At 36.5% G+C, this 14,596-nt stretch overlaps 2 protein-coding genes and 1 long non-coding RNA gene across 5 annotated transcripts in view; 1 reads left to right on the top strand and 2 right to left on the bottom strand.

Moving 5' to 3' along the window:
• Positions 1-14,596, bottom strand: part of LOC127843709 (endonuclease/exonuclease/phosphatase family domain-containing protein 1-like) — a 560,124-nt gene that overhangs the window by 277,809 nt on the left and 267,719 nt on the right. Inside the window, exon 9 of the mRNA XM_052373452.1 lies at positions 7,617-7,742. Within this exon, the coding sequence (XP_052229412.1) occupies positions 7,617-7,742 (126 nt within the window). The remainder of the gene's footprint in view (positions 1-7,616; positions 7,743-14,596) is intronic.
• The window catches only part of LOC127843705 (uncharacterized), a 253,090-nt gene that overhangs the window by 10,575 nt on the left and 227,919 nt on the right, over positions 1-14,596 (top strand). The gene's annotated exons all lie outside the window — the stretch shown is intronic.
• LOC127843721 (uncharacterized) overlaps positions 10,503-14,596 on the bottom strand; it is a 238,962-nt gene continuing 234,868 nt past the window's right edge. The window contains exon 3 of the long non-coding RNA XR_008032301.1: positions 10,503-10,772. This is a non-coding gene — a long non-coding RNA (uncharacterized LOC127843721). The remainder of the gene's footprint in view (positions 10,773-14,596) is intronic.

The raw sequence follows: 14,596 nt of genomic DNA, 5'->3' as shown, positions 1-14,596 counted from the left end.
CATGATCCTAGGCATAAGCGTTCTTGAGTTATCATCCGGAAACCATTTTACTATTTCATGTCACTGTGACCTTGACCTAGTGACCTGAAAATCAATAGGGGTCATCTGTGAGTCATGATCAATCTACCTATCAAGTTTCATGATCCTAGGCCTAAGCTTTCTTGAATTATCATCCGGAAACCATTTTACTATTGCGGGTCTCCGTGACCTTGACCTTTGACATAGTGACCTCAAAATCAATAGGGGTCATCTGCGAGTCATGACCAGTGTACCTATGAAGTTTCATGATCCTAGGCCCAAGCGTTCTTGTGTTATCATCCGGAAACCACCTGGTGGACGGACCGACAGACCGACCGACAGACCTACATGAGCAAAGCAATATACCCCCTCTTCTTCGAAGGGGGGCATAATAACAATACCGCTACCAGTTCTGAAGGCTGAAAATATAACAACATCGAAGATGTGTACGGGGATACACGCTACTGCATCCACGCAGCACACATCAAACTTAACATAAATAACATCAACTCTCAAAACTTCACGTACCATAACATGTTGTACAAATTTGCTACATAAATAGGAAACATTTTACCAAGAGAATATTTCTAATATATGCACACAAATATGTTCAAGCGCTGGTTAATTGTGTCTTATTAGTTCATTATGGGCTTCCATTTCAAAGTAGTTTAAATGGGGCTTTTCATGGCAATAACATAATGAAAAGTGTGGAATATTGTCACTATTTATTTTTTAAAGAACTGCATTATCAATTCGCTACTAGTGATGTCTGTCATACCAGAGTCAAACATGTAATATTCTAATCTTTTACTAAACATCAGTCAGTCAGTGCAAATTTAATGGCCTCTGGTCCCATCTTCAAGTCTCCAGTGTCAAGGTCACGGCCCGTGTAGAACTGGGCCCACACTGGACAGTGGTCACTCACGACCCCGCCCCACGTCCAGCCCTTGGGGATCCAGGGACTGGACAGTCCCTTTCTTACGACGACACATTGACCTGTGAAGGGGAATAAAATATATTACCATAAAACCGCCTAAAACAGCATTATTGTAGACTTCTGGTGATCTCATGAGCAGATTTTAAATTGTTTATGAACTAACATTAACAAATTTTCGCAATATGTTAAGCTATTCCACAATTCGATCGCATATTTACTGGTAGATTTTTTTGCGGGAATAATGGCAATATCATAATTAAATCTCCAAGGTTTGAAATATGATACATTTATGTTCATTTGAGAATCAGGAACATAAAGTATTGATAAATGCCTCTTCTTTGTTTTTCATTGACTAACATAATTAAATCAATCGATAATATAGTATTTTCCAATTAATCAAGGGTAAGCAAACTTTAAATAAACATCAACTGATGGAAATCTTCAACACAAATCGTTTACAATGCACAAAGGTTTGGACCAGCAAAATCAAGCAAAATATAACAAAAATATTAACAAGCAAATTTGTTAAATTGATATCCCTCGCCAAAGATAAATCTTGAGATGGTCAATCAGAAGGATGGATGGACTGACAAAGACGGACGGATAACACCAATTTATTATCCCTCCAGCTTTGGCGGGGAATAAAATAATTCTTACCAGTGAACACTTGTTTTGTCTGTTTAGATATTCAGATGTTATCGTATGTCTTGCTGCCTTTTTTGTTGGCGTCGCTTATGTTTGTGAAGACACCGTCGGCAATACAATTGTGATAGCCTTGATTTCGAAGATCGTCAAAATCTAAAATAAACAAAAAACATCATTCATTTAATATTGAAAACCTTATATAAAACATTTCTAATAGAATTTTTGAATGCACATTGTTTTTGACAGATTTCAAACTAAATTCATAACAACTTTTAGCAAAGTGATGTAATTCAAAGATTAAAAGGTAATTCCAACTATCTTTGGAGTAGCCTCACTTATGTGTTGCCAGATTATTTTTGTGTATGGCTAGCAACCCTACTTTATGAACAAGAGCTGTGTTTGTGAATCACCATGCCCCCTACTGTGCTTTGAAGCCGCACTGCTGCTATTTTAGAAACAAAGTTATAGTTTGAATGTAAAGGTCAGAGTGACCTTGACCTTTGACCTAGTGACCTCAAACCATGTTTGATTGTTGATCTTAATGAGATGCATGCTAATGTGAAATTTAAAGAACATAGACCCAAGAATTTTAATTTTATGAGCAAGGTTAAAGTTTTGGGACAGACACACACATGCAATGACAGACAGACAGACAGACAGACAGACAGACAGACAGACAGACAGACAGACAGACAGACAGACAGACAGACAGACAGACAGACAGGACAAAAACAATATACCTCCTGATCATTGGATCTGGGGTTATAAACACACTGTAGCTACAGACAATCAATACATCATGGAAAAGGGAGAAGATGGGCCTCCTGGAAGCCGCCAGGCCAAAAAACATCATCTCCACCAGGACCAACACTACCATCCATACATGGGACTGGAGAGAGCGCAAGTTGCAGGAGATATAAGGAAGTTGAACTTTCATTAAATATGCGAATAATGGTAGACTAATTCTGGGCAAAAGCCATGGACTTCTGGCGAGTTACTGATGCACTTGGGGTATAAGCAGGAGGATGCAGTACACGCACTGGCAGAAGCCAAGATGCTGTTAAAGTCAGCACAGAGAGCGCTCATCTGATGGCATCAGCATGGATCAGGACTACCTATTTCAATACAAAGAAGAAGATCAACATGGACATAATCCAGTCATGAGTTCTACGCTCCGAAACAACAGTGAAGAGAACGAAAATGATGACTTTTACAACAGTCCGTAAACCATCAGACAAGACGAGCAAAATAGGAAAATCATAATTTTAATCGGTGAATTCAACACCAAGAACAGGGATAGGAGAACATCATGGGACAGCAAGGACTAGAGAGATGAATGCCTTCAGTAAGATTTTTGACGACGTGTGCGTCACAAGTAACCTGGTCATCATATTAATTATTTTCCATCCCAAAAGGATACACAATGCAACTTGGGTGTCAACAGACCTGTCAACCGAGAACCAGATCAGCACCTGTGCATTGTAAGGAGGAATTGTATGTTTGTAAGTATGTACGCATCAATAGAGGAGTAGATGTTATTTCAGACCATCATCTCCTTGTCACTCGATTGCAGCAAAAATGGAGCAGAAGAGTTGGACAGGGGAGTCAAGAAAACACAACTGGAAAAAAAAGTTTAAGGTAACTCTCTCCAAAACTTTCCAGACTTTTAAGGACCTGCTTGAAGAAAAGAACAGCAGAACAACAAGTACTGGCTTAAAAGATGTACCCTAGTTGTATACCCACATGGCTATCAGCAAAAACACTACATAACATTGAAACAAAGAAGAAAAAGAAACTAGGGCCAACACTACATTTCATTGAAACAAAGAAGAAAAATGAAATAGGACCAACTGCAGTGGAACAAGAGCAGAAACAACAGAAGCACAAGAAGAGCACACAAAAACCAAATAGGAATGTCAAGCGACTTTACTGAGTAACCAAGCAGATCTACATAAAGACGCTCGTTAAACAAGCATTACAGAAAAGAAAGCATGCAAGAACAGAACCAAGGGCCTGTACTCAATCACCAAGAGAATATCAGGAAAATATGACAAATAAGAGCCGCAAGTAATGGAAAAGATATGAGGAGTGAAAGCAGACAACGAAGTGCAGAAGAAGAGATGGATCGAGCCATTCCAGGAGCTACTCTACAGGCCAGCTTCTGCTAAGCCACCAGATAAACCACAAGCGATCTGCCAATCAAGTGTTGTGAAGAAGAGATGGATTGAGCCATTCCAGGAGCTACTCTACAGGCAAGCTTCTGCTAGGTCACCAGATAAACCACTAGCGATCTGCCAATCAAGTGTTGCGTATTCAAGAAGAAAGATATCCACCGCGCAATCAAGCAGTTGGAGATCGGCAAGTCTGCAGGACCTGACAGCATACTGCCAATAGCTCTTAAGGCTTACATCGAGACCAGGGAGGAGTAACTCTACACGCCCTTCAGCATGATATGGGAAGACAAAGTTCATATTCCAATTACTGAGGGGTAACGTTGTTTTTCATGTCAGGAAAAGTGTTAATCGCATTATGCCTATCCGAATAAAAAAGATTAATCGACTAGCATCTACATGACCAATGAGCGGACTTACGAAAGATGAGTTCGTGCACGGTCACATCGCAATCCTGCACATCATACTGGGACATTTTCCTGAAGTGTGACTCATCCCTCTATGTAAACTTCATCAATTATGAAAATGTGTTTAAAAGAATTGACCAGAAGTCCCAACTGAGATACTACAGAGTGCCAGTAAAGATCATAGCATCATCTGCGAGTCTGATTAAATGATGACCTGCATAAGTGTAAACGGCAGGGAACACACCCACACCTTGGTAGTAGTAACCAGAGTAAGGCAAGGCTGCTTATTCTCACCTTTTCTGTTCCAACTGTCATTGTGCCCTCGTTGGACCAGAAGCACAATTGCATCTAGTGTTGCAAGCAGTTGGACCATATGGACTATCCGACAATCTAGCTTTTATCTCTGAAACCCCACAGCAGAAGCAGGAAAAATCTAACATTTAAAAAAAAAACTTAGCTCGACTGGACCTTACCACTAACAGAGGGTAGAGCAATGATTTCAAGACCAACACATCCAACGCCAAACCCATCGCCAGTCTGCATCCAACACAACAAGGCAATTTCTCCCCTGGAACACTCAATGGAAGAGGATGAACAGGCAGCATAGAAACAACTGCCATTGAGACCTGGATGAATCTTAGGTTCCAAGCACATGGGCAAAACATCATAGCTGGGGTGCCTTAACCAGAACTATTACGCCAGGAGAAAACTGACGGGCCCACAGGCCAAGATGAGTTGAGATGAGATATATTAACATTGTTAAATATTATATTCCATCTATGAATTATACTGCAAACAAGAGTTCCACAGTCGGAGATATATGCCCCCCCCCAACAAACTAGTGACCCCAATTTCAATAGGGGTCATCTACTGTTTAAGGCTAATGCCCATGTGAAGCATCAAGCCAATCGGTCAATTCGCTGATGAATTATTGATCACAACAATTTTCACATTTATTGTGACACTGACCTTGACCTTTAACGTAGTGACCCAAATTTCAATTAGGGGTCATCTACTGTCAAAGGCCAATGCGTATGTGGAGTATCAATACAATGGTTCAATTCGTTGATGAATTATTAATCAGAAACACTTTTTCCACTTATTGTGCCAGTGACCTTTGACTCCAATTTCAATAGGGGTCATCTACCGTCCAAGGCCAATGCACATGGGAAGTATCAAGCTAATCGGTGAATCAGTTGACAAGTTATTGATCGGAAACAAGTTCACACTTTGTGTGTAACAGTGACCTTGACATAGTGACTCCAAATTCAATAGGGGTTATTTACTGCCGAATGCCAATGTATATGGGAAATATGAAGCCAATAGGTCAATGCGTTTAGGAGTTATTAATGGGAAACTATTTTCACACTTAGTGTGATAGTGACCTTGATCTTTTGCCTAGTTACCTAAATTTCATAGGGGTCATTTACTATAGAAGGCCCAATGCACATGTGAAGTATCACGCCAATCGGTCAATTAGTTGACGAGTAATTGATCGGAAACGATTTTCACACTTTGTGTGATAGTGACCTTGACCTAGTGACCCCAATTTCAATAGGGGATATCTACTGTCAACCAATGTAGTGTTTTTCTCAGGAGGACAAAGGGGAATCCCGCATTATTTTCAAAAAGGGCATTTAAGCGCGCATTAAGGCAAAAAGGGCAAATGCTTAAGCATTCTTGAGTTATCATCCGGAAACCATTTTACTTTTTCGAGTCATTGTGACCTTGACCTTTGACCTAGTGACCTGAAAATCAATAGGGGTCATCTGTCAGTCATGATCATTGTACCTATGAAGTTTCATGATCCTAGGCGTAAGCATTCTTGGGTTATCATCCGGAAACCATCTGGTGTACGGACCGACCGACCGACGAACCTACCAACATGTGCAAAACAATATACCCCCTCTTCTTCGAAAGGAGGCATACAAAGAAGAGGCAAAATTCAGAAATTTGTGTGGGATGTAGTAATTGTTGAGGAGGGGTAAGGGCAATATGTTTGGTTCGGGTCTAATACTCTGGTGAACTGAATATTGATTTGCCTCAAACAAAACGCCTCATAGTAATTGCTCTATACCTGGCAGAGCGGTCCTAATGGCCTCTATAAGGTTGGGGATATTGTAAATCTCTGCCTGCAGTCGACTGATGTCCTCATTCTCCAGACCGGTTGCCTTCAGATGTACACTTACCAGTGCGCAGTCAAAACCGCTGATCTGTTGAATTATTTTATACCATATTATTTTTAGATTTCATTGTAAAAGTTTCTACCACGTAATAACGCAATCAATTTACCAGGGACCCTGACAAATCTTCGTGCCCATAGGATGCAGCAAAATTTAAATCAAAACAGTTCTTTGCCTCAAATAAAAAGTATTTTTGTCTGAGGAATACAAATGGAAATAGGTCAGTCATTTCATTGTATCATATCACTTGAATATTTTCAAGTTGAGTCATTTTGAAGTTGACTTTGTCATTTAAGATTGTTTGAGTCCTTTTGTAGTAGAACTGGTAATTTTGTAGTGGAGCAAGTCATTCTGTAGTTGACCTTGTAATAATGTAGTTGAGCTAGTAATTATGTAGTTGTGTAGGTAATTTTGTAGCTTAGTGAGAAATTCAGTAGTTGACCTAGTAAGAATGTAGTTGAGTTATTAGTAATTTTTTAGTTGCGTAGGTAATTTTGAAGCTAAGTAAGTCATTTTGTAGATGAGCTAGTCATGTTGTTAAATTAGTGAGTCATTGTGTTGCTGAGTAAGACATTGTGTAATGAAGTAAATCATGGTGTGGTTAAGTAAGTCATTTTGCAGCAGAGTTAGTCAATTTAAATTGAGCTATGCATGTTTCACTTGAACTTATGTTTTAGTTCAGAAACAAAATACAGCTGAGAAAGTCATGTTGTAGCTTAGTAAGCATTTAGTTTCAAGAGTAAATCAGTGTGCAGTTGACATAGCAAAGTTGTAGTCAAGCCAGTCATTTTGTAGCTTAGTAAGCCTTTAGTTGAGTAAATCAGTTTGCAGTTGACATTGCAAAGTTGTAGTCACGGCAGTCATTTTGTAGCTTAGTAAGCCTTTAGTTGAGTAAATCAGTTTGCAGTTGACATAGCAAAGTTGTAGTAAGTCAGTCATTTTGTAGCTTAGTAAGCCTTTAGTTGAGTAAATCAGTTTGCAGTTGACATAGAAAGTTGTAGTCAAGCCAGTCATTTTGTAGTTTAATAAGTCATTTTGTAAAAGCCAACTTAAGATCTCCCCAGCGTGGGAACGTTCTAAAGGTCTCCCCCAAAGACACCAAGAACTGGTTCTATCCAGGAAAAGACTCAAAAGCAATACAGCTAAACAAAATAGGTTTAAACTAAAGTAACATGAAACTCTTTGCCCATAAACAACTCAACACTTCAAGTAAGCAATAAAAGATGGTGCATATTTTCATAGAAGACTACACAACCTTGAACGTAGCAATGCAGGGTCGTCTAGTGAAGGGTTTCTTTTTCTTGTCCATAGCCAGGAGGGTAGAGCTTACTAGGACAACGCCCTGCATTTCATCATACAGGAATCCATTGTACTCCTTACTCTGAGGCGAGAACAAAAAGAACAACAATGAAATATAAATAAAGACAGGTAAACTACATGTAGATCAGACATGAGGGCCTGAAGGACCCAAAGTCGCTCATCTGTGATACAAAGGAACTTACTTGTTATGAGCAGCCCACGATATCATAAGAACAAATGTTCTGACCAAGTTTCATGAAGATTGAACTATAAAAATGACTTTTAGAGTGTTAATAAGGCTTTACTATAGCCATATAAGGAAAACTGCCACTCCCCTAGCCGCCATTTTTTTCAACTGACCGGAACCATTTTCAAACTCCGACGAGATATCATAAGTACAAATGTGTCATGAAGATTGGACTACAAATGTGACTATTAGAGTGTTAACAAGGTTTTACTATATCCAAATAAGCAAAATTGCCCCACCCACTGGCAGACGTGTGTTTTTAACGAATCAGAACAATTTTTGAACTCAGCCGAAATATCATTAGAACAAATTTTCTTACCAGTTTAGAGTACAGACAAAGCAAAATGTTGACGACATACAAAAGGTGTTCACAAAAGCTCACCATGAGTATGATGTGCTCAGGTGAGCTAAACAAGTAATCAATCTTGTAATATTTTTACCTATAAGTGTCAACAATAATGTATAAATTCTTCAGCAAATCCTGCCAATCCAAAACTAGCAGATTTTGACAAATGTGTTGTGTTTAAATCTTGCCAATAAAAAAGTAGCAGAATTCAACAATTTTGTGTGTGCTTTATCTTGCATAAACCTATCTATCTCTTAATTATAATCAGAATCATGCATATAAATCTCAAACCGTCTTTCCAGTACTTAAAACATACAATAAATATTTCAAGATATTCTTGACACCTGCCCATCCGGTACTACAGATGGGGGGAGGATTGTAAGCAATCTTGTTTTGTTTGCGTATATTATCCTGGGATAGCTGTTTTACAAATATTAGATACCCACACTTATGCCAGTAACTGACAACAACTGCCTTTTTTAATCAGAGGTAGATGGAAAATGGTTGAAGAAAGGATTTTAGGACCAATCGATTCCAAAGCACACAGATGATTTGAGTCTTTCTCTTATAAGTTGCTTAATCTGAGAAATTTCTTTGTCTTTCACTTGTTAATGAGTTGCTGAAGAATAGACACAAAACTTGCCTATGAAAAAAACACAAAATTAAATTAAAAACCAAGAGGGCCTGAAAGTCCCAACGTCGCTCACCTGAGATTCAAAGGAACTGACCTTTTTTGTGCAGCCCTTTGATGTCATTTGATTCAATGATCTTACCAACGTTCAGGCATAGTAAACACCAAGGCGGTCACGTTTTTCAACAGACCAGAACCATTTTAGCACACATCCATGATATAATAAAAACATATATGCTGACGAAGTTTCATGAAGATTGGACAATACATGTTACTATAAGAGTGTTAACAAATTTTGACAGTAGCCATATAGGAAAAAATGCCCACCCCCTGGTGACCATATTTTTCAATCATCTGCAATCTACCAGATTATCATCGAGTCATGATCAATCTACCTATCAAGTTTCATGATCCTAGGAATACGCGTTCTTCAGTTATCATCCGGAAACCATTTTACTATTTCGGGTCATCGTGACCTTTACCTTTGACCTAGTGACCTGAAAATCAATAGGGGTCATCTGCGAGTCATGATCAATATACCTATGAAGTTTCATGATCCTAGGCATAAGCATTCTTGAGCTATCATCCGGAAACCATTTTTCGAAGTTGAGTCATCGTGACCTTGACCTTTGATATATTGACCTGAAAATCAATAGGGGTCAGCTACGAGTCATGATCAATGTACCTATGAAGTTTCATGATCCTAGGCATAAGCGTTCTTGAGTTATCATCCTGGAACCATTTTACTATTTTGGGTCACCGTGACCTTGACCTTTGACCTAGTGACCTCAAAATCAATAGGGGTCATCTGCGAGTCATGATCAATGTACCTATGAAGTTTCATGATCCTAGGCCTAAGCGTTCTTAAGTTATCATCCGGAAACCATCTGGTGGACGGACATACGGACGTACGGACTGACATACGGACCGACATGTGCAAAACATTATACCCCCTCTTCTACGAAGGGGGGCATAATAAAATCGATATCCCATCGAATCCAACAAATATCCTCTATATATTACAGGCAACCTTTGAGCATTTGTTCATAATAAAAATATGTATTGATACAATTCGATAAATACGTGTTTTACGACAAGGGAGAGCAACCAATAAATAGAAATTTCAGATACTAAAATTTTATATTGAAGTTCACAGGCGTATGATATCCATGATGAAAATGACACAGTGTTATTGTGAATGTATATATTAGGATGATGTTTTAAAGATATGAACATTACCCGCTTGGACCTGGTTAGAATACCGAGGGAGAAAGTTCGAAATAAATAAATGTGCCTATAAGGAACATCAAATAATGTTAGTAAATAATAATTCAAACAGCGCAATATGGGCTATTGAAGGCGTATGCTATCCATGATGAAAATGACACAGTATTATTGTGAATGTATATATTAGGATGATGTTTGCCGTGAATGATGTGTTTTAAAGATATGAACATTACCCGCTTGGACCTGGTTAGAATACCGAGGGAGAAAGTTCGAAATAAATAAATGTTCCTATAAGAAACATCAAATAATGTTAGTAAATAATACTACAAAAAAAGCTTTTAGGACTATTTACAAATACTTGAAAAATGGTCATTAATATCAAAAAAGTAAATTGTTTACATTATTTATTATTAGTCTTTATTTAAATGAATAATAACATTTGTGTTTAATAGAAACGAATAAGCATACATTGCCAACATAATATAGTGTCACAAAAGACACACATTTATATATTACAAGATTTAGACATTAAAATTAAAAAGTGTTTTGGCAAATTGGTTTTGTACACTGTTGTATTTTATGACACATAGAAAAGTTTCATGTTACATAATAAACTATGCATAAATATGTGGCAATTTTGTTTTATGAAATTAGCTGTAACCTGAACTTGTTCAAGACAGTATATGGAAAACATGTATACTGAGCAGTCGAGATCAAGAAGACAAAAGGTGGGTCCATACATTAAGTAGTGTACCTGGTATACCCACAGTATTTTCTTGAATAAAAGACAAGTAACAATATTTTGCAATTGACACTGTCCTTACAAACATTTTCAGTAGGAACACTATGTTCACATTATAAGACTCAATTAAATATAATGCAAACTAATTCTGTTTTACATGTAAGGTGTCAGAGGGATTGAAATACACGCTTACATCACCTAAGACTGCGTGGAATCTACCTACACCTACAAAAAAAACAGCGGAAATTCTTCATACAATTTAAGTTATGTAAGCGGAATTTTTTAATTAACTTACAGTGACTTTGACTTTTATCTAGTTTTCCCAAGCTACGTCTACACGTAAGCTAACAATTCATACAATTTAGCAACAATACCCTCATATAAAAGCGGTGAGCTAACAATTCATACAATTTAGGAACAATACCCTAATATAAAACCGGTGTAACTGAGTGTAGTTGGTCTAATTTTAATAATAGTGACATAGACTTTAACCTAACTGGCTCGAAATGGAATCCAGGTAGGGTATGTAAGCTGGGTATACACTTCCACAAATCTTCAGCACATTATCTCAATCCAATCATAAGTAATTGATCAAAGAATATAAACTGTTGCTGCTTATTCTCAAGTTTTAGATGCATAAATATTGACCTATAACGAATGGCCCCTAATTTACTTCTGAAGACTGAAATTTAATAAAAGCAAGAGATACTGTCATCCCTTATTAGCGCTTGTAGACTTCAAAGACTGGGACAATCCTATACGCACATGTATTGAATACATATTTTTCCAAATCACAGCTCAAGTATGTTTATATGAAGTCACTTTCTAAATGCAGGACACATTCTGTTAGGCATATATATGTAGCATTGTCCCAGTATTATCTATATCAAACTCTAATTTTTATTTAGCAATAACAAACAAAAGCAAAATACAACTACATTATTGAAAATCATATTATCTTAAAGTCCTACGGTATAGACTAATAATAAACACCTTAAAAATGCATTCTACTTGTTCTACTTGAATGTAAATGAACCCAAATACAGTAAGTTTATCCCAATACATACTTTTGGCAATTGCTAGACGCTCATTTAATACTAATGTTAATATTGTTCAAAATACAACAATGTATACAATTAATTTAAACAGACAAAAACATGGTGGTCTATGAAATATTCCCAAATGTAACAAAACATTTTATTTTAATCTATAACAAATTCATACAGGGAACTATATATATATTATTACAGATTTCAATAAAACATAATATAATTTATAAATATTAAATACACAGGATCAAATAAATGATGACAATTATGCATTAAACGGGTGCTTCATTAAAAAAATTGCATTTTCCGCTGTACACTGCACTGCATAAAATTAAAACTTCACAATTCACAATTGAAAAATGCTTTCATAAAATATTTTGATTATTAAATTATTAAAATGAAGCAAGTAATAATACAAACTGGTGAAATTCAGCAGAAATGTTATATCAAAGTTAAACAACAAAACCTTATCAAATTTTGATAATATAATAAATATAATTTGTTTTGTGTATTCAAACATATCAACACAATATAAATGGTTTTGCTAGCTACAATGAAATAAGAATTATACAAAATATTTCTGACATTAAGGCAAAACTTATAACAATTATAATTACCGTAGACATTCATGTGCAAGTAATTAAAGATGGTTTATTTGTTCATATGTTGTGAATAGAGCGTTTTACTATAACAAGGAACACACAAACTACTTAAAAACAAAAGTGACATTCACTATTTTCCACATTCCCAAGAATGGTGAAATTGAGCAGAAATGCTATATCAAAGTTAAAACAACAATACGTTATCAAATGTTGATAATATTATTAATATAATTTGTTTTGTGTATTCAAGTATATTAGCACAATCTAATTAGTATTGTAAGCTGTATTGAAATAAGAATTATACAAAATATTTCTGACATTAATCAAAACTTTTAAGAATTATAATTACCAGTAGACATTCACGTGTAAGTAATAAAAGATGGTTAATTGGTTCATTTGTTGTGAATAGAGCGTTTTACAATAACAAGGAACACAAAATCTACTTAAAAACAAATGTGGCATTCACTATTTTCCACATTCCCAAGAATGGTACACCTAATGTGAAATCAGCACTACATCAAAACATAAAATAACATCAACATCTTCAAACTTCATGTACCATAACATGTTGAACACATTTGCTAAATAAATTGTTAACATTTGACCAAGATAATATTTCTGATATTAAAACACAAAAATGTTCAATCGCTGGTTAATTTTGTCTGATGAGTTTATTATTGGCTTTCATTTTAAAGCAGTTTAAATGGCGATTTTCACAGCAATAACATAATGAAAAGTGTGGAATATTTTCACTGTTTACTGTTTGAAGAATTGCATCACCAATTCGATATCAGTGATGTCAGTCACATAACCAGAGTAACATGTGTAATATTCTAATCTTTTACAAAACATCAGTCAGTCAGTGCAAATTTAATAACCTCTGGTCCGATATTCAGGTCTCCAGTGTCAAGGTCACGGCCCGTGAAGAACTGGGCCCACACTGGACAGTGGTCACTCACGACTCCGCCCCACGTCCAGCCCTTAGGGATCCAGGGACTGGACAGGCCCTCTCTCACGACGTCACATTGACCTGTACAGGGGAATAAAATATATAACCATAAAACCGTCTTAAACAACATTATCGTATACTTCTGATAATCATATTCACAGATTTTAAATCGGAAATGAACAAACATTAACAAATTATCTCCATATGTTAAGCTTTTCAACAATTAGTTTGCATATTTACTGTTGGATTGTTTGCGGAAATAATGGCATCAACATAATTAAATCTCCATGGTTTGACAATATGATACATTTATGTTCACTTGAGAATCAGGAACAAGAACTTATTGATAACATTTTCATTGATAAACATACTTAATTCAATCGATATTATTCACCTATAAATCGATGGTAAGCAAAGTTTAAATAAGCAAATTCATTGAATTGATATCCCCCCGCCATTATTCTTCTGGACACAAAAGTAATATATCTGACACTCAAAAAAGGATTTTTTTCAAGATACAAAGGGCCATAACTCCATTATTAACAGATGGTGTACAATGCCATTTGGCGTGCATCATCCTCTTATCCATATACATACTCATTCAATGAAATCCGCCAAAGCACTTTCAAGATATGGCTCCGGACGGACGGACGGACAACACCAAAACAATATCCCTCCGCCTATGGCGGGGGATAATTAACATCAACTGATGGAAATCTTGAACACAAATCTTTTACAATACACAAAGCTTTAAATCAGCAAAATCAAACACAATATAACAACAATATTAACAAGCACATTTGTTGAATTGATATCCCCCGCCAAAGATAAATTTTGAGATGGACGGACAGATGGACGGATGGACAGACAGACTGATGAACAACGCCAATTCTAAATCCCTCCGCCTTTGGCGGGGGATAAAATAATTCTTACCAGTGAACACTTGTTTTGTCTGTTTAGATATCCAGATATTATCGTATGTCTTGCTGCCTTTTTTGTTGGCGTCGCTTATGTTTGTGAAGACACCGTCCGCAATACAATTGTATCATCAAAATCTAAAATAAACAAAAACATCATTCTTTTAATATTAGACACCTTATATGAAACATATCTAATTGAATTTTTGAATGCACATAGTTTTTG

This window comes from Dreissena polymorpha, chromosome 9 (assembly GCF_020536995.1).
Source record: "Dreissena polymorpha isolate Duluth1 chromosome 9, UMN_Dpol_1.0, whole genome shotgun sequence".
NCBI lineage: Eukaryota > Metazoa > Mollusca > Bivalvia > Myida > Dreissenidae > Dreissena > Dreissena polymorpha.
The sequence above is the reverse complement of the archived record's forward strand: the minus strand, read 5'-3'. Positions and strand labels throughout refer to the sequence as shown.